The 18,721-nt window shown below is 38.3% G+C and overlaps 1 protein-coding gene across 1 annotated transcript; it reads right to left on the bottom strand.

Annotated features, from left to right (window-relative positions):
* Nucleotides 1–657: 657 nt before the first annotated feature.
* Nucleotides 658–17,585, bottom strand: serpini1 (serpin peptidase inhibitor, clade I (neuroserpin), member 1). Its single transcript, XM_032545616.1, has 9 exons — nt 17,488–17,585; nt 8,478–8,773; nt 7,150–7,380; nt 6,729–6,923; nt 5,055–5,259; nt 3,981–4,078; nt 3,128–3,214; nt 2,903–2,992; nt 658–1,524 (listed from the first exon to the last, which is right to left on the bottom strand). The coding sequence occupies exons 2-9, from the start codon at nt 8,749–8,751 to the stop codon at nt 1,448–1,450; spliced, it is 1,257 nt and encodes a 418-aa protein (XP_032401507.1). The 5' UTR covers nt 8,752–8,773; nt 17,488–17,585; the 3' UTR covers nt 658–1,447.
* Nucleotides 17,586–18,721: the final 1,136 nt, after the last annotated feature.

The following is an 18,721-nucleotide window of genomic DNA, read 5'->3' on the forward strand; positions in this document are numbered from 1 at the left end:
TTAAACTTGTTTGCTGATATTAAACATTCAAGTTACAAAAAGCTAAATCGAGATAAAGTGATCAACTTGGTAATTTTCCATGTCTACATTCTGTATTTTCTTGGATAAGAGGAAAAATATGCACATGAAGAAGACATAAGGCACAAACATCATACCAGCTGGAACAAGATAAATAACCTCCTACACATGAGCCATAGATCCTCAACAAGATAGCTAGTTGATAAAACACACATTGCACCCTCAAGATATTTATGTCCACACACCTTGCAGCCCTAGGATTTTATCAATTTTCTGTATTTAAAACCTCATGGTCATAGTATTGTACATGTTTGATTTAATCACAAGCATAATCTCTTTATCGGTTGTGTGTTGAGCTGTTTTAATGAGCTATGTGATGCAAAATTAACTTTACCCATGCAGGACACTGTGGTGCACATCTCATAAAAAAATAAGCTGCGCCAGTGTCTGAATTTACAAATGCTGAAGTATTTTTGTAAAGTAACAAATTTATTTTTTCTTCTCCTAATTCCAATTTGTGTTTAAATAACCCAGCAGAAGCTTATACAGTGTGTTCTCGTCACAGTTATACAAGTCATGTTGCTTAAAACCTAAAGTGTCCTTTAGTGATACAAAAGCACAGTAATCACACGCAAACGATTATATGTCCATATATATAGAGAGATTTTAATGGAAACACATTCATGTTTGGTCAAATAAAAGAATCAAATACAGCTGGTGTCACTGTTTCTTGCTAAAGGCACACCCACAAGAGTGCTGCAGATCTACCTTCATCCTCTGGTCCATCGCCATAGCAACCTGGCCTAGTTACACAATCCCCTCGGCTTACCTGTAAGATGCCCAGCTCAGGATCAATTAACCATTCACATATGATAAGGCATAATATTTCCTCAGGAGCTAAGCCATGTGCCTACAGCAGACAGAAAATGTCTCAATACTAAGATATTTTGTAGGAACGCAACGTTTGCAGTTTTTTCTGCAATAAATAGTAAGCAAATTTATGCATATAAAACATAACGCTAATCATACAGAAATATAACTGAAGTGTTGCTCTTAAGTTGAGTACATTTTGAGTGTCATATGTTTTGTAGCAGGTGAGTAAGAAGCAGAAGCTCCTGAGCTGAACTTAAAGGGGATGTGCATGGATTAGGTACAGTGTGTCCCTGTCACTCATACAAACCGCACTTTACTAGTGAATATTTACATCTACCTGTCTGTGTGTCTGTATCCAAGAATTTAAAGCTTCCAGTATAAAAACACTGTCACATTATACAGTATGCTGTATGTCGACGTTTCATCATATATTATATTGTACTAGGATAATATATATTCTTTGTAAAGAGTATAAAACACAGCCGAGGATGGTGATAGAGGATAGGTAGCATTTATGACGTCAGGATTTGATTGACAGAGCAGCCTCGCATCTCGTCTAAATGGAGTCAAAGTCGTGGTCGAAGGGCTCGACGACTTCGGGAGTCATGACTCTGCCCATGAACAGAATGGAGCCTTAAAGAAAAAGACAGATAAAGGGAAGTTTCATTTATACAGGTAGAATCATGCTTACCAAATTCATAGACTGTCTGGTCTTAACATTTTTTTGGACATAGTGCCTTGCAACAGTATATGCATACTAATATGTGTGGGTTTTTTTTAAAGTAAACCAACACAAAAGAGTGCATACATGTAAAGTGGGAGAATCATGATAGATGTGATTTAATTTAAAAAAAAAAACTTCTTAAAGGTGAAAATAAGAAAACTGTCACATCCTTCTTTTTCTGAAGTCAGATAGGATGGAAAGCTTCTGTGAGCATCAACTTGGTGCAGATTATCTATTGGATTTAGGTCTAGACTCCAACTGAGACAATTTAACACGTGTTAAATATAGCAAATTTTGCTTTAATCTACAGCAGAGGTGTCCAAGTACAGTCCTTGAGAGCTACCATTCTGCAACTTCTAGATGCATGCCTTCTCCATCACACCTGAATCAGATGAAGTGCTTGTCAGCAGGTCTCCGTAGAGACGAACGGATCCTGTTGAGGGATCTCAGCTGTGTGACTTAGGTGTTTTGGAGTTGAGATGCCTCTAATAGTGGCAGGATGGACGCTCTCGAGGATTGGACTTGGGCAGCCCAAACCGACAGCGCTCATTTTTGCTAGACTTTCCTTTTATTTAGCTCCATCAAATTCCTAGCAACATACCTGCTAAAGAAAAGCAACCCCACAGCATGATGCTGCCAGCATTATGTTTCACTCTGAGGACAGTGTGTTCAGTGTGATGTGCAGTTTTAGTTTTCTGATATAGATATCATTCTGCACATAAGCTAAAAAGTTACATTTTGATCTCATCTGAACAGATTTTGTTCCACCTGTTTGTACCTTTCATGGTCAACTGCAGACCATGGAAGGGACATGGTCCCTGCTTTCACCTGCTTTCAACTTCTCCACAACTCTATAGTCTGTAAAGCTGTATTTATGTTGCGATTTTATGACAAACAGGCGATGTTTGTTCACTTATTATGTTACATCTGAAGGCAGTTGGTTGTGCTGGATTTTATTTATGGATATCTGAGTAAAGGGACCTGAGAATCAGTCCAAACCCACACTTTTACTATTTTGAGCATCATGTATTCTTTTCCTTTCACTTCACAGATATGCACTGCATTGTGTTTTCTCAATACATACAAATCCAGTAAAAAAACTCTGGAGTTTGTTGTTGTGACTTGTCAAAAATATGAAAAAGTTCAACTCTTTTGGAATGTCCTCTGCAGAAGGCTCCTGGTGTACTGCACGTTGATACACACACACACACACACCCACACACCCCCAAACGCACACACACCCACACCCACACACACACACCCACACGCACACACACCCCCACACACCTGTTCTTCTGTTTCTGATGACAAAGAAGAATGGATGATCCGCCATGACCTGCTGGTTCAGCACCAGAGTCCTGGTCAAGGCAATCATTCCTGACAGAGAACAATGAGGGATCAGTTCAGTACCTGTTCTACTTATCCACAGTAATCAGTGTAGTTTCAATTAATTTCAGTGTATGGAAGTTATTCACACTAAAGTAAAAAGCCAAAAGAAAAACAACTCCCTACCAGATCCAACAGCTCCTTCTGAACCTTCCTCCGTCACCTCCAGGTAAGCCTTTTGCACTGCCTTTCCAATGTACAGGTCCTTACCATCTGCACAAGACACAGATGTCACAACTGTCTTTTTAACACACACACAGGAAGGCAATTAAGTTTTAATATAGACTATAAGTTGCATGTTTAGCTAAAGCATAAACACACAATAGCCTTGAGTGTTTATTAAACCAGCACTGACAAGCAGACAGATAGGCCGCATCAAGGGGCACCTTGCTTAAGACATTAAGTCAGAGGACACAGCCTAATTATTTCCACAGAGACTGAAAGTGAGTTAAGTGGCCTTCTTCTTATCTGCCTGACCTGTCCTCCGAGTACATGTGAAGCTGAAGCTGTTTGAATAGGGACGTGCACAAGTTGCTATTCTAACTAGACTAGGCTTTACAATGTAATCCCCTTTGTTCCACCTTAAAGAAGTTGGCTGACTTCAACAGCATAATTAATGTTATCAAAGCATAATAAATTAAAGGTTTTACTCCATCATTTACTGTGTATTGGGTTATATATCTGTTAACTTTGTGTATCTTTCTGGTGCAGATGTAAAATATCTCCATATACATCCCATATTTCTCTGGCTGTGTGTATCTGAGCTGCTCTTTGAGGATCTATTTTTACTGCTTGATGTGACAGCGCCGAACTGCCCACTCACTGACAATTACTGTGGTTACCTTAAAAAAGTATAGAACACTACCTCTTACTGCCAATATGTAGGCTGCCGTTCATTTACCAGCTTTTGTCACGTTTTTGTCCTTGCGATTATTATGAAAATTCACTAGCCTTGTCTGAATTGTGTGTCATGCCTCACCTGACATGGCAGAGAGATCAGCATCATCGGTGAAGATTTTGGTAATTCCCAGCTCCTGCAGCGTGGTTCTCAGATCAATCTTCTGTTCCACCTTAAACCTGATGGGGGATGTCAGTTAGTCAACGTAAAAGAGGAACAAGACGATAACTCATAGAAGGGCCGCGGGAAAACTGATGATAAAATAGCATTAAACTGCAGCAATAAAAACACGTGCAGTTACAATGGCTTTATTTAATAGACCTATAAAAAACTACGAAGTAGGAGAAAAACACAGTGCTTTGAAAAACCATTTGCCCTACAGATTCCTTCTGTTTTTGTTTTGTTCCAGATCATCAAACAAATATACAAATATAACCTCACTCTGAGAAAATATAATTGCTGTCCTTGTTAATTCATATATTCAGTTTGATTAACCACCTTTTCAAAAGTGTATTTGTAAAACTAGTGGCATTCATTTGCAGTTGTAAGACAGGATTTGGGCAGAGAGAGAAAATTCAGTTCATGGGAACTGAATCGGTAACATGGAGCATTGATAGTTCTTTTTGTTCTCTAATGTTCTCCAACAAACGTCTAAGGCTGTCAAAAATGACACAATTAAATGACTTTGACTAATAGTTGTTGCAATGAATGTTATTTAGAGATATGAGAGTGAACTGAGCTCAATGCATGCCACACCTTTAAGAAAAAAGAAAACAGTTTTTCTTTCCACATTATGCTAATCTGTCACATACATTTAATTGAGCTGAATAAAAATACAACACAATACATTATGATTTGTGACTGTAATGAAAAAAACATGTACACCACTGTATGTAAACACTTGAAAGAGTTCAGTAAAATGTTTGTTTCTATTGTGTTCTATTTACTATGAAAAAATATATATTATCTGCAGATAAAATGAACAAAGAATTACTTTTGACTGACAGAGGAGGAAGTACCGTAGATCATAAGACCTAAGCGTTACGCACAGGGTAGCCTTAATCCATAAATGCGGTGTTTATTAAACTAATGCATCAAGGGCAGAATGATAACTTTCTGTCTTGCCTTGATGTGCATGTATATGTTGTATCTCACCTAGGCAGGTACACCTCCACCTTCTGTCGTTTAACATTGTTTGCCCATTCCTCCAGCAGTGGTGCTTTAATGATGGGCTCCAGGGAAGCCAGAGGAACCTCCTGCCGGGGCAGTATGATCATCATGGACATGTCCTCTCCCTCATAGGGCATCTCCAGGACTTGGTACACACCGCCAGCCTCCTGGGAGCCATCACTGAATTCACCTGATCAAGAAGAGACCAAAACAAGGCCACTGGCGTGTCACGACACAAGTAAATGCTCAAGCGTTGGGCTTGGACTTTAGTTGTGGAGAGACATCCACAAATTGAATCATGCTGACACATATAGACTGACTGATATTTTGTAAACTCATTTCTGAAGTGTTTTAATCAAGATCTAGTCACTTGAAAATAAATGTCTGACACAAAATAATTTGAATGAATACATTTTAGAAAGCATGAAAAAGTTACGGATGCTTAGTGCATTTTAGAAACAAAGAAAAACTTTACAAAGACATTTCCAACAAAACGTACTAAACTTGTTATTGCCATTTAATCTGGAGAGTATATAACATTTTGTTTTTAAATACTAAAAATGTTAATGTTTCTGGTAATGTACTCTGATATGTCATCATAGAGAAAGTATTGGTGTGGCCTCTGTAAGGCAGAGTTACATGCTGTAGCCTGTAAGTGACAAAAAATACAGTAAATTGCAAGTAGAACAAAAGAAGTGTGTCAGTAAAAGTTGTATAGGCAACAGGGACACTTTTGGGTTAAGGTTAAAAGGATTGTGAAGAACACAGGGTGGACTGCAGCTGGAGTAAAAACTTGAAAGCCACCAGAAACTGATGAACCCAGGATACATGATACTACTGATACACAAGTTTTGGTGTGAATTGTGAAGTATTAACAACATTAGTACAATTAGTTAACAATTAAAAAAAGGTTAGGATCTCAAGATTTAATCATGAAATATTTATTCGCAGCTCGCCATCTTGGCAATTACTACAGTCTTGTTGCGAATTTCAAGGCCAATCAACCAATGCAGTTTGCTGCCAAACAAATGTCTTTTACGCAAAACCCAGCTAGATCGCCGCTGAGGTGGTTCCAAGAAACAGGAACCACGCAGGTGATTAGGGAAGAACTGGTTAATGTGGTTAATCACTATGATTGTTCTGCAAAGTGAGACAGAAAAAATGTGGTCTTCTCCACAAGGACCTGTTTACGGCTCTCACACACACAGTTGACACATTCACACCCTCTGGACTCATCAGAGGAAAACACATTAGGGATCCCTCTTGTTCATGAGTGTGTATGCATGTATCTGTATGTGTGTGTGAACACTCTGCCCACACATGCAGATGTCACCAAAATAACTCAAATGCACCAATTTTAGTGGCATCTTAACAACTTGATGCAACTGTTTTTGGCAGTACAGAAGGAACAAAAGAGAATAAAAGACTGAGAGGAAATATTGAAATATTTCACATTTTAGGAGAACAACTGTTACAAATGTGGGCAAATTCCCTGAGCCGAAAAAATGCCTTTCACTCTGCTAACACTAAATATCGATATTTTAGACCTTAGATTAACATTTTAAATCACACTGAGAAGTAAGTGCAGTAAAGTAAAATTTCTAAATAAAGATACACTGGTCCAGTTCTGCACTCATGGGCATGCAGACTCATGCCTACCGTAGTAAAAGTCTCCCTGCTGGTACATCATCAGGGTCTGGACCTCCGAGCCATCATCTCTGCTGAAGGAGAAGGTTCTGGTGTTCTCTGGCCTGAACTGATTTTTCCAGGATCCTCGGAAATAGACGGCGTTCACCAGAGTGAGACGGGTGATGCTGCTGAAATCCTCGGCTGACAGCAGTGAACGAATCTTACCTGCAGGGGATAAAATTTCGACTGAATTATGTTCTAAATCTGGATAATTTTCCTAAAGAAGATTAATGCTGTATTGAAGCTTTGAAGTCATGACAAAGAATTATGAAGCATTAGTGCACTTAGGCTTTACACAGCTTGGTATCTTCTAGCTAAAGTAAAAAATGTAAACATTATAAATGCACCTCACCTGCTGTATTCCCTCCTTTTGACTATTTGTCTCACTTACTCTCTGTGTGATTCTCCACCCAGTTGTTGATCTGTTTGGCGACCACCGGAGATTCGCTGAAATCCACAGTTTCCACTTCAGCCTGAAAGTATTTCTTCATCAGGTGTAGAAAGTCTGGGTTAAAGCTGATACCTTCCTGCAGGAAGAGGCTGTTTGCAAACCGGATCACGTAGTGGGCGTCATCATCGGAGAGCGCCTCTGTCAAGTTCTGGAGCAAGGAGAACTCCACACCTACATGGATAACAGCAGACGCACACACATTCACCCTGTCCCTGTGTGTGTATCCTGTACACACATGTAGTACATGTTTACACACCTTTGCCATGTCAAAGTCATACGAGTTAAATTGAGGATTCTTTATTTTTCCCTTTTGAGTAATGTTTTGAAATATTAGCCACATATTTTTTATCTAGCACTCAAAAATGTAATTTACAAAAACTATATAAAAAGTTTAGTCTTTCAGAGCACAAATTATTATTGTACTCAAGTAGAGTCTTTCTTGTCTGTTGCTGTATCTGAAGCATCAGGTTTGGTTTCGTTTGTGGAGTATTATGTGCTTTTGCTGCATGAATTTTACAGCATACTTTGTAATTTGTATCAGGGTAAAAATGTTTACATTTACAGTGTGATGCTTTGCCATGATGTTCTAATCTTGCTGGTCATTCAAAATGACCACCTGATCATCTCAGTGTGAAAATTCAATGAACGTGGCCACCAAGTGGTCAATTATTCAACAGCTATATTAATCAGAAAATAGGTCCATCTCCCCGGTCATGCTGAGGTGAGTGAACCTTCATCGGTGCATCTGAACAGCATTGCATGAGATTAAAAAACACTATCATCAGTTCATTGCTTCAGCAGTTGCGTGAAGCAATATCATTTTGTAATCTGGCTTGGTAACAAAAAGCATTCAGTCCAAAGCTAATAAAACTGTTTATTTAAGTTAGCAGACTGACTAGGTAAAATTCATCATGTGACGACGCTAAGAGCCTTTCAGCAGCAGGTAAGATATTTACTGATATGTTTTTCAAAATGACTCATCTGGGGAAAAAAAACTAAACTATCCATTTTATATTTTTAAGCAATTTGAAATTGTGAATTTTAAAATAAAGTTTTAAATGTGTAGAAAACTAATTTTCTATACATTTCTACATGAAAAAACCCCAAACTTAATTATCTTCCAAATTTTAAAAATGAGCTATTTATCAAGTGGACAATTTGAATCTTCTGGTACTGTAAACCACAGCACCTGATCTGACAACCACACAAGACAATGGTGCATTATTCTCTCAACCATGTGAGTGTGATGCTTGGGACGTTTATCTCACCAGGCAGTAAGTGACTGAATCCCACAGCCTCTCGTATCTCCTCCAGTGAAGCCCCCCGGGCTCCCAGCTCCACCATACCGAGGGCAACAGACACACTCAGTGGAGAAAAAATGATGTTTTCCTGACCCCCTGCAGCCTGCAGCCGGTGGTACAGTCTGACCGAAAACGCCGATGTGGTGTCCTCTGGAACGTCCGCCGCCCAGCAACCGTAGCCCGGCAACAGGATGGAGAGCAGGAAGAGGAAGAGCGGAGTCGAAACCTCCAGAACTGACATCTCAGCACAGACCACAGGAGAGCTGGTAAAAGGAGGAATAAATGAAAGGAAAGCAAAATAAGATAAACAATAATATAAGAACAGGGGAATAAAGAGGAGGATGAAAGCTGTGGAGATGGATAGATAGATGAGTTACAGGAAAAGAAGTGATATGGAGGGGGGTGTGCACCCAAAAAATGTGACAGGAAGGCAAGCAGATGAACATGATGAGAGGAAATGATTTGTGGAGGGGACAGACTGATGAGTAGAGAGAAGAGGACTAGAAGGAAGATAAAGAGTTGAAGGTATAGAGACAAGAATATAGAAAAGAGGAGAAAAAAGAAACCTCCCAAACCTTCTGGGTTCTCCCATAAAAAACAGGTTTTTAAAAGCAAGATATGCTGTCAGAGCTGCACTGCTAGTTTGTTGATGGCTAAGGGACTTAAACAGAGTAATAAAGGAGGTGTATGCTAATATGTGAGCATATGTGGATTAGAGAAAAATATACAAGTTCAAACTTAAGCACCGGTTTATTGTTTTTAAAAATCATAAATGTCGTCAGCATTTTCTCAGCTCACTCTCCCTGTCGTTCTAGTTTTATCTGTCCACCTCAGCCTCTTTTCTCTCCACTTTTCTACCTTCTTTGACTTTTTACCTCCCTACACTGAAAAGAGATTATAGATAGACTCTGTGCTTTTTTTCTAGTACTGTTGTTGCCAAGCAACATTGTTTTTTGCTGGCCAAATGGAGAAACAGAGAGTTAGGGGTATAAGACCGAAATGTGCAGGAAGCTGGTGAATTCAGAAAGTGATAAAGAGGTAACAGATTGTTTTGTTGTCGTTTTTTCTGCTGGCATCAGAGATGCAATTAGCGGTCCCAAGAATGGCTGGAATCTGCTGGCTAATGCTATATGTGTGAGATGGCAGGTGACAGTGCTGTCGACAACAGAAACAATGGATATCGGCCAGAAAAATGGGCGCCCCATCCCGCTGTGTCCTGTTCTTTCCTCTGAGCCAGTCCATCTGACAGTAAAGCAGTATCCAGTTCTAGCATAGTTCTGTCCTTCTGGCGAGAAAAACCTTGAAATTCATTAACAAGCACTGTAGGATTAACTAAAGCCTGATATGGATTAATCTTTCTCATAGACTTCGACTGTTCTCCAAAAACCCATCGGGTTTCATGCCACTGTTCAGGCTGATTATTATTTCGACTCCAGCACTGCCTGCAGTACTACTAGTGTTAATGCTCGGGAGAGAGCATGCTATCTGTGGCCAACAGTAGTCTGAAACAACAACTAGGTTTTTTAGTCAAGATAGTTTCAGTAAAGAAAAGTGTTGACTGTGAATAGACCAAGTTAAAGAGAGAAACAAAGTCTACTCATGGAATTTGTTGCTGCATATGAACAGAGAAGTCAAAAGCGTGACAATCCATTTTGCATTTTACAGTCTGCTGCAGTAGAACCCTTTTCAGTGGACATATGCATATGAAATTTTCAGTGCTCTACTTGAATGGCCTAAAGGATCACAGCAAACTGGTTTTTATGAGGAAATGTCCAGCTGGTTTTACAGTTGCTAAAATCAGCCAAAGCATGATTCTCCTTTACAAAATGAAATAGCGAGGCTACCATCTAAACACAACCAGACGACCTCTGGGTCTGATTGAGGGGTTTTGGGCAAGGTGCATATTATAAAAAGATTTAAATGACATGATTTCTTTTATCATCATTATTATAAGTCCAAATCACCATGAGATTGCCTTCTCTAGAACAAAAGAACATTTTCGAACATCATAATTGAAGTTAAAAGAGAACTTAATCCTAGAGAAAATTTAAGAGGTCTCCAGAAAAGGTTACAAGATCTCACAATCTGACAGATTTACGCAAATATTGTCTGACAAAAATGAAGGATGCTGAGAAGGCTGAATAGTGAAATTAAATCATAAGGTGCTTCAATAAAGTCATAGCTTATTAGTTTTGTGTGCACCGTATTAATGCAGATTCATTTTTATATCTCCCCCTCTAACAGTTGAGTCAACTGTAGTATAAATGTCCAATTAAGCATTTAAGAACAATCTTTAAATGATTTCATGGCCTAATTTATTTACATGACAAAAACCTTATGCAGCTGCCACCGACGTCACACACTGCAGCTCTTATTTATACAGGAAACCATTCTCACCTAATCTTGTTCATCCCATGTTGCCCAGAAAAAGAAGCCGCCCCAGAGGAAAGGGGCAGCTGGCACACATGTAAATGCAGGTAATGTTTCTGACCTTCTGAGTTGTGGGAGCTGAACTTTTTAAAGACTGGCACTCCTATTTTTCTGTACGAAAAGTCCGAGCAACAAAGCTCAGGCAGGGAGAGCAGTCACCATGTGTGGCGGTGTGAAAGCATGAGAGGATAACAGCACCATGGCTGGCTGACTTTTACTTGAAATGGTGACACCGTTCTGACCTTTGGAGTTGTGGCGCTCCATCTGTCAGCTGGTCCCACGCTTTGCCAGCTTGGTCATTGATGAGCCTGAGCACAACTTTAGTTTTGGTCTACTCAGGTGGTTTTCCCACAATACCTTAAAAGGGAAGCGCTAATAACAAGCCATAAATGCTCCCCCACGACTAAAAGGACTGAATATGTCAGGAGATCTCCTGTGGTTTGAGTTACAGAAGTTTAATCCTGACAAGTTAATTCCATGCAATTAAACTCTCTGGCCTTTAAAAGCTGCCTTTAATCTCTCTGTGTAATCCTAATTCTCAGACAGAATAGATCGGTGGTTGACATTTTTGCAATCAAAACATGATGTGTTCACGTACGTAATCCTTACTGCCATTTAAACTTGACACCTTTCGACAGCATGCCTGGAAGACCAGGGGAATTTACTAAACATCCTCTCTTCGTGATTCAGATCCACAAGCACACGCACGCCATCTCAGGTGCTTACGCAGAATTTCAAATCGAGATTACCAAGGCAACTGCAAGTGATGGGCATCTTGCATTTTGCCAAGCTGATGGAGAGACATTTTTCTTTCACCCTTTGAATATGTCTCACTCCTTCAAGGTAGGCAGATAAACCCCTTTCTCTTTTCATACTCCACTAAGCAATTTCTGCCACCAATAACATCTCTCTTTGAAAGATCTCTGCACATCAGTTCCAGTCACTTAATGTCCCCCCTCTGTAATACACACACACAAGATTAACAGTCATGACTGCACTGCAGTTTCAGGAAAAAAAAAAGACAAACCTGCCTGCGCCTTCTCCTTTCATCTCTCTGAAAATGAGTAGATGCAGCAGACTATTTTTTATTTTTTATTTATGAGGTTTAACGCTTTCAAAGTGCTGAGGCCTAGAATAATTCTGTGAAAATGCTAACATCCTTTTTCATCAAGGCCTATTCCTCTGGGAATAAGCTGCAGAGAGTGATGTCCATGATTATGTCTGGCACAGAAAAACCTTGGATTCCCGCAGTGTGTCTGTAGAAAATGGCAGGGTAATCTTGGCATGACTTCACTTTGAACATGTATAACTTATGAAGGGCTTCGCAGAACGGAGATAATGGATGCTGATTATCATTCATGAGTTTTCCTTAGAGGTGCCACTGGGGCAGCTTTCAATTTTAACTTGAACTGAGGCAAATGCAGGAAGACACATGCATGCGCACACTAAAAGTGATTAAACTTACATTAAACCGACATCATTAATGTTAAATCACTCCTGCAGTGAAACTCTCTGATTTCAGCTCTTTATGCAGTGAAAATGTATTAAAACTCTCTCAACTCGTTGCAACTGGGAAAGTTGATGTACAATTTATGTCTTGAAATTGAGCTTCAACACCATGCTAATTTCTCACAGCATTTCTTAGATTTTAGTCAAATAAAGTTATTATTTCATAAAATTGTATAAGTTAATTCTAGAGCAGAACCTGAACCATCCTCCTGAGCAGCTTTGCTGACATGAAACCCGAACAGATTAAAACTTTTAGCTATTTTGCGGTCAGTAGAAGACAAAGCAGGACTCTCCAGTGGTGGAGGAAGACCCCAATAAGGAGGATCCATCAATCAAACTGTCTGTCAGGCTCAAACCTTTTGATATGACAGCATAACGCATTTTATGGAAGAAATTAAATTTTTACCTTTCAAGTTCAGTAGTCAACACTTTGACCTTCGACTTTTATTTTAACTGTGGGCCAAAAATGAAGAGAAGACGGTAAATACGATGAGATGCTGTCTGTACTGTAAGCCGGTATGACAATATCAGCTGAAACAGGTCAACAACAGGAACTCTAATAAATGTCTGAGACCAACTGTAGTCGGAAAATTGTTTTCTTGGTGAAAGGACTCTACTTGACTTAAGAAACTAGGCAAAAGTCTTCCATATTGCTTTCTGCTCATAGAAATAATAACAAAATTTAGATTAATATAGACTCCTAATTGTTTAGTTGATGGTGAATCTAAATAAATGCAAATTTACTGACTGATATAAACTCAAAATAATCCCACTGCAGAGCTCTATCTTTACATATTTTTAGATTATATATCCTTATTTAGATTTTTCTTTTATTGAGTTCTGTTACGTGAAATAGGAAAAGTCTTGTCAAAATCAGCCCCTTTAAATGTTTACAGTTAAATTCCTACATGCTAACCAAATCTTGATCATGCAGGGATATAAAAAGTATACATAAAAAAATGGATGGATGGGCGTATGGACATTTCCTGAGGAATCCGTTTGTAAACTATTCACTGTGCTCTCCATGTAGGGCGAAATTAATCACAGCTACATCTAAAAGAAGAAAGTTGAATGAGGAGTAAACTGAGCATACACAAAGAACAAATAAACCAGTTTAACTTCCTTAGATATTTTGCAAAAGAAAAGACCTAAATAATAACAAGTAGACAAGGGAGTAGGTGGAGACGGGGAGTCCGCCGAGGAGCTGAAAATGAGAAGCTTCCTCACTGATACCTGTTTTTATTTAGCAGCGATAATATCTAACGACCCAATTTCTTTGTCATGTACCAACACTCTACACCAAGGTAAACGTAACAGCGCCCTTTTTCTGTCTTCCCGCATGTCGGCATCAGCAATGTACACACACAAACGCATACACTAACAGCTCAGCTGCTCTGGGAGCAGAGCGAGAAAATCTGAGCTGTGATTATATCAGCTTGTATTTGGGGTCAGTGTGAAAAGTAAAAAGACCAGAGGCTTTGTCAAGCAAAGAGACGACTTTTTGCTTCCAGGGTGCAGGAAGGGGAATTGTCACTGAGTGCTGAGAGAAAATTTATTAAGAGGAAATATAGATCATATAGGCAGGAACCTAAATGAGATGCCAGGTGTGGAGAGAAGAGATCGCAAAGATCGCAGTCTTGGACAAATAAACTGTAACAGTTCTACCTTCCTTAGGCTGTAAGGCATTTTAAGGAAGGGGAAGAAAATTCCTTTGTTTATATTTCCACTCAATGGAGCAGGAGAAATTTAGACATAAACTATTTTAGCAGTATACATTTAGCATGTATTGACTTACGTTATAGCGACGGAACTAACACATTTTATCATATTTTGCTCAAATTTTATCTCAATTTTATGACAGAACAACATGAAGTAGAACATAATTATTAAGTGGAAGAAAAAGCATATATATATATATATATACGTATATATATATATGTTACATTTGTATACACTTGTATACAAATGTAACAAGTGTGGTATACAGATTCAAACTGCTTTACTCTGATACTCCTGAATAAATAAAAGTTAAATCAATAGATTTCAGAAGTCCCACAATTACGAAAAATGTCCTTTCTTGTGTAATTTAATCTCAACATAAAACTCAACTTTTGCTTGTTGAGAACAAGCAAAAGAATGAAGAGCAAGGAACAGGTCAAGGAACACAGCTGTGGAGATGTTTAAAGCAGAGTCGGATTATAAAACATCCCTTGTCTTGAACAATTCAAAGACCATTGTTCAACCAATAATCTGAGCATTTTACACGACTGCTAACAATCCTTCCAAGACATGACTGGTAGAAGAGCGTAAATAAGGAACAGAAAGTTACCTTTCAAAGGTTGCAATTATCCAGATCTAAACTAATTAATAAACTAAAAAGTGTTCACTTATGCTCTCCCAGTCTGACGAAGCTTAAACTTCTTTCCAAAGAAGGATTCTCAAGATGTGCAAAGCTAGAAGAAAAATACCCCCAACGATTTCCAGCTTCAACTGCAGCAAAAGGTGATATCACTCTATATTGGCTCATAAAGTTCAAATATAGATACACACCACACTTTCCAATTTTTTTATATGACACTTATGTGACATTTTCTTTACACTTCCCAATTATGCATTACTGCAAGGTGGTGTATCAAAAAGTCTCAATATATTGTAACCAGTGGTTCTGATGTAAGAAGATGCAAAGAGGATCAAATAGATTTAATCCGTTTAATAACCAGCGCTGTTCAGGCATTTTTGGAGCAGTAAGTGCACATCTTTGCAGAAAAGAATGATCTGTCCATTATTCCATGACCAATTTACTTTCAACATCTCATCTGTTTTCCACACAGAAATCTGTTTCTGTTCGTTTCATCACCTCCACTCTGGATCCAGCTGCCAGCTAAAACTCTATTAGTCACTATATTGATTTTAAGAAGCATTTCAGTGTGTGAACAAGTAAGTCCCATCCATCCATCCATCCATCCATCCATCCATCCATCCATCCATCCATCCATCCATCCATCCATCCATATGCAATATTGCAAAATAAAAATGTAAGAATTTTCCTACATTACAAAGCATATCTGCAACAAAAATATTGATTAAGATGAACAAACATTATAAAATTGATCTCTGTGTGACAGTATGCCAACCTGAGTCAATCAAAATTTAATAATACTCTGGGATATTTTAAGTATTCTCCTTCCCAGACTGTTTGCCTTCCACAAGATGTATTTTAATTGAAAAGGTGATCAATAACAACATTCAGGTGAACCGCCCTGTTACTTACTAATATACTTCTTCAGATTTAAACAATTTCACACTTGATTAAATCATTTCTATATTCTGATTTTATAACTATGTGAACCATTACCCAGTTGCTAAAACATTAGTGAGCAAACAGCATAATTAAGACCAAGGGCCAACACAAATAGATAAGAGGTGAAGTTGTGGAGTTGTTTAAAGCAAGGTTAGATTCTAACACATTATCCCCAGCTTTCAACATCTCCACTGTTCAATCCATGCAATTGGAAAGAGCAAAGCAAAACTGCCCACTGACCAAGACATAGTTATCATTTTCTTCATTTCTTTGTTGGTTTAAATTGTTATCCAACATATAAATGTGTTTGAAAGCCATGTTTTAAATAATAGCAACAAGCCAATCTATGATTTTCTTGTTTGGTACTGTGTTATAACCCTATTTTGTAATAAATGCAAAATCAGTTCAATGAAACAATAAATGAATAAACATTTTGTTGTGCTCTGCTGTATTTAAGAAGAGGAGAAAAGCACAGGAGGATTGGTTCTATCTCGAGGAAAGGTATAGTATACAGTGTGGGATAAACAACTGCACTGCTTATTACAGGTTTCTGAGCAGAAAAACTAACAGAAACACATCAATAAACCCTGCAAACACACACGCATAATTCTGAAGGACGATCGCAGCTCCTGGATGCGAGGTATGTTGCTTTTCCCTTCCCTGCCTGTTTGGTTTCGCTTGGATGATTCGAAAGACATTTAATTATTGAAATGCAATTATGGCATTAATGCTCTGTGGGAATAGGCAGCACAAACACACACACACACACACCCACACGCATGCACACACACACACACAAAGCAGGGAGGAACAGCAGGGATTAAGTAGAGATTCAGACGAATATGGTTTTAATTCGATGGGATAAGGATTTAAACAAATACTCTTTTTGTATACAATATGAACTAGACCTGAATTAGGACATTATCTGAGATGACAGAGATAAAGAGATTAGACGTGGATTGAGACCATAAGGCAGGACAGACATAAGTACTATGTTATTAACAGAAGATGCAAAATCATCTGAATTCAACTCAGAATATGCTGAAATTGAATAAATTTTATTAAACGTCTTACTTTTCCAAATTATTACTTGAAATGTCTTTTCATCAACACCTACTAAATGTCTACCTCATTAAGAAGTAACATCTGTGGGATCAGTTCATAACCCATCAAGCCTTTTAGGGACATGAAATACCTGCATGAAAGGGGGGAAAAAACAAGAGTATGAACTAGTGTGTGTATGTTTGGGTGGGGATAAGGTCCATGATCAGGAAGATGAGCAATGCATCTCGCTAAATTACACATATTTGCTCAATCCTCCTTTGGCTGCATTTCAAGGACAAGAGCCCCACGGCATCCACTGAGATGATTTGAGTGGTTAAAACAGCAGGAGGAGAAGCAGTGCATCGCGACAAAAAAAAAAAAAAAAACAGTCCTGGGTGGTGGACACATGGTCAGTGTTAATCAGCGTTTGCCTTAGTGCGTCCCAGCTTTATCAAGCAGCCCACACATGTTGATTACGCCACTCTAATCCCTTCATTCAATGCCATCAAATGCCGACACCTTCACAAAAAGTCAACCTTGGGATAAACTCACATGATATATATATATATATTTTTTTTTTTTTTTCATGTAGCAAAAGCTCCAAAGCTGTGATACTGACTTGTCTCTTAAATAAATTGCCGGCGGCAATCTGAATCAGAACCACCTGAATGTGAAGCATAAAGCGGCTCTTACCGTCAAAGGGCGTAAGGTAAAGCAGGATGGATGGATAAGTGAGGTCTCTGCTGCTCTCATCCGCAGCTCACAGCTTGTTAATTTGCCGCAGACTCCGCCCCCTTGTCACCGATTGGTCCACAGCCACTCAACCAAAGAGTACAGACGTGGAGCGAAATGAATCCCCACTACATCTTTCCTGAATTGCAAAAGCCGCCTTCACACTTTGGGTTTTGCCTTATGTTTAAATTAGGAATCGATTAGTGGTTTTGCTAATATATTTGGTCATATGATCCGCTCCTTTTTGGTCAAACGCTACACTGGTATTGAGAGCATGTGAGTAATGTCGAGTCTGTTTGGTTTTCCTTGCTTGGGAGTATTTTAATTTAAAAAAATATATATACATTTCAAATTTACTTAGGACAAAAAAAATGGCTATTAGTTATAAAATTTATTAATATTTATTTGCAATTCATAAATTCAAAAATTAAAGTAATATATTTGGAAAAAATAAAAGTTGTAAACTACTTTGTGTGCGAAAGTATTAATCTGATAGAAAATGCTAGAAACGTGACTATAAAGTTTACTACAGAATTTATGGCTTTGTTTGAAATATAGCAGCCGTTTTAGATTTCAAGGGTTGGTGATATATTGCTGACTTTTCCACAAGGCAGTCCTATTTCACAGTCTTTGCTTATTTCTCCAAAATGGAACTTGAGAAGTTTAATGTTGAAAAGCACAATTAAACTGCATTCTTCAATCACACATGCTGTTTAAAGGATAAAAACTGTATTAATGAAAAATACAGAATAACAAAAATTCAATTCCTGTTTGTTTTGTCTTAATATTGTCAGATCGGTGGCAAGGAAAGGCTTAATATTCCCAGAGGTGGTTTGAGAAACACTGGGCTGTAAAACAGTGGATCTCAAAAGTTTGCATGTGTTTTCTATTTTTTAATGCAAAAAAAAAATTAATTGGTAAAATAAGAAATCTTATTATTAAACAATCTGCACTTTTTTGGCTTATCAATTCTCTGCCAAAATACATCACATTTTATCTGGAGTGTACGTTTTTACTTTTAAGTGATGCAATAAGCACTGTCACTGGAAGGCTAACTTTACCTGTGTTGTAGTTTATCATTTTGTGTTTGGCTGGTGTGAATTTAGAATGCCACACTGTGTCACTGTTGGGTGTAATTTAATAAAAAATAAATAGTGAGGTGAGTCTGTGTCACTTCATAGATAAAAAGAAAAGC

This window comes from Xiphophorus hellerii, chromosome 18 (assembly GCF_003331165.1).
Source record: "Xiphophorus hellerii strain 12219 chromosome 18, Xiphophorus_hellerii-4.1, whole genome shotgun sequence".
In the NCBI taxonomy this organism is placed as follows: domain Eukaryota; kingdom Metazoa; phylum Chordata; class Actinopteri; order Cyprinodontiformes; family Poeciliidae; genus Xiphophorus; species Xiphophorus hellerii.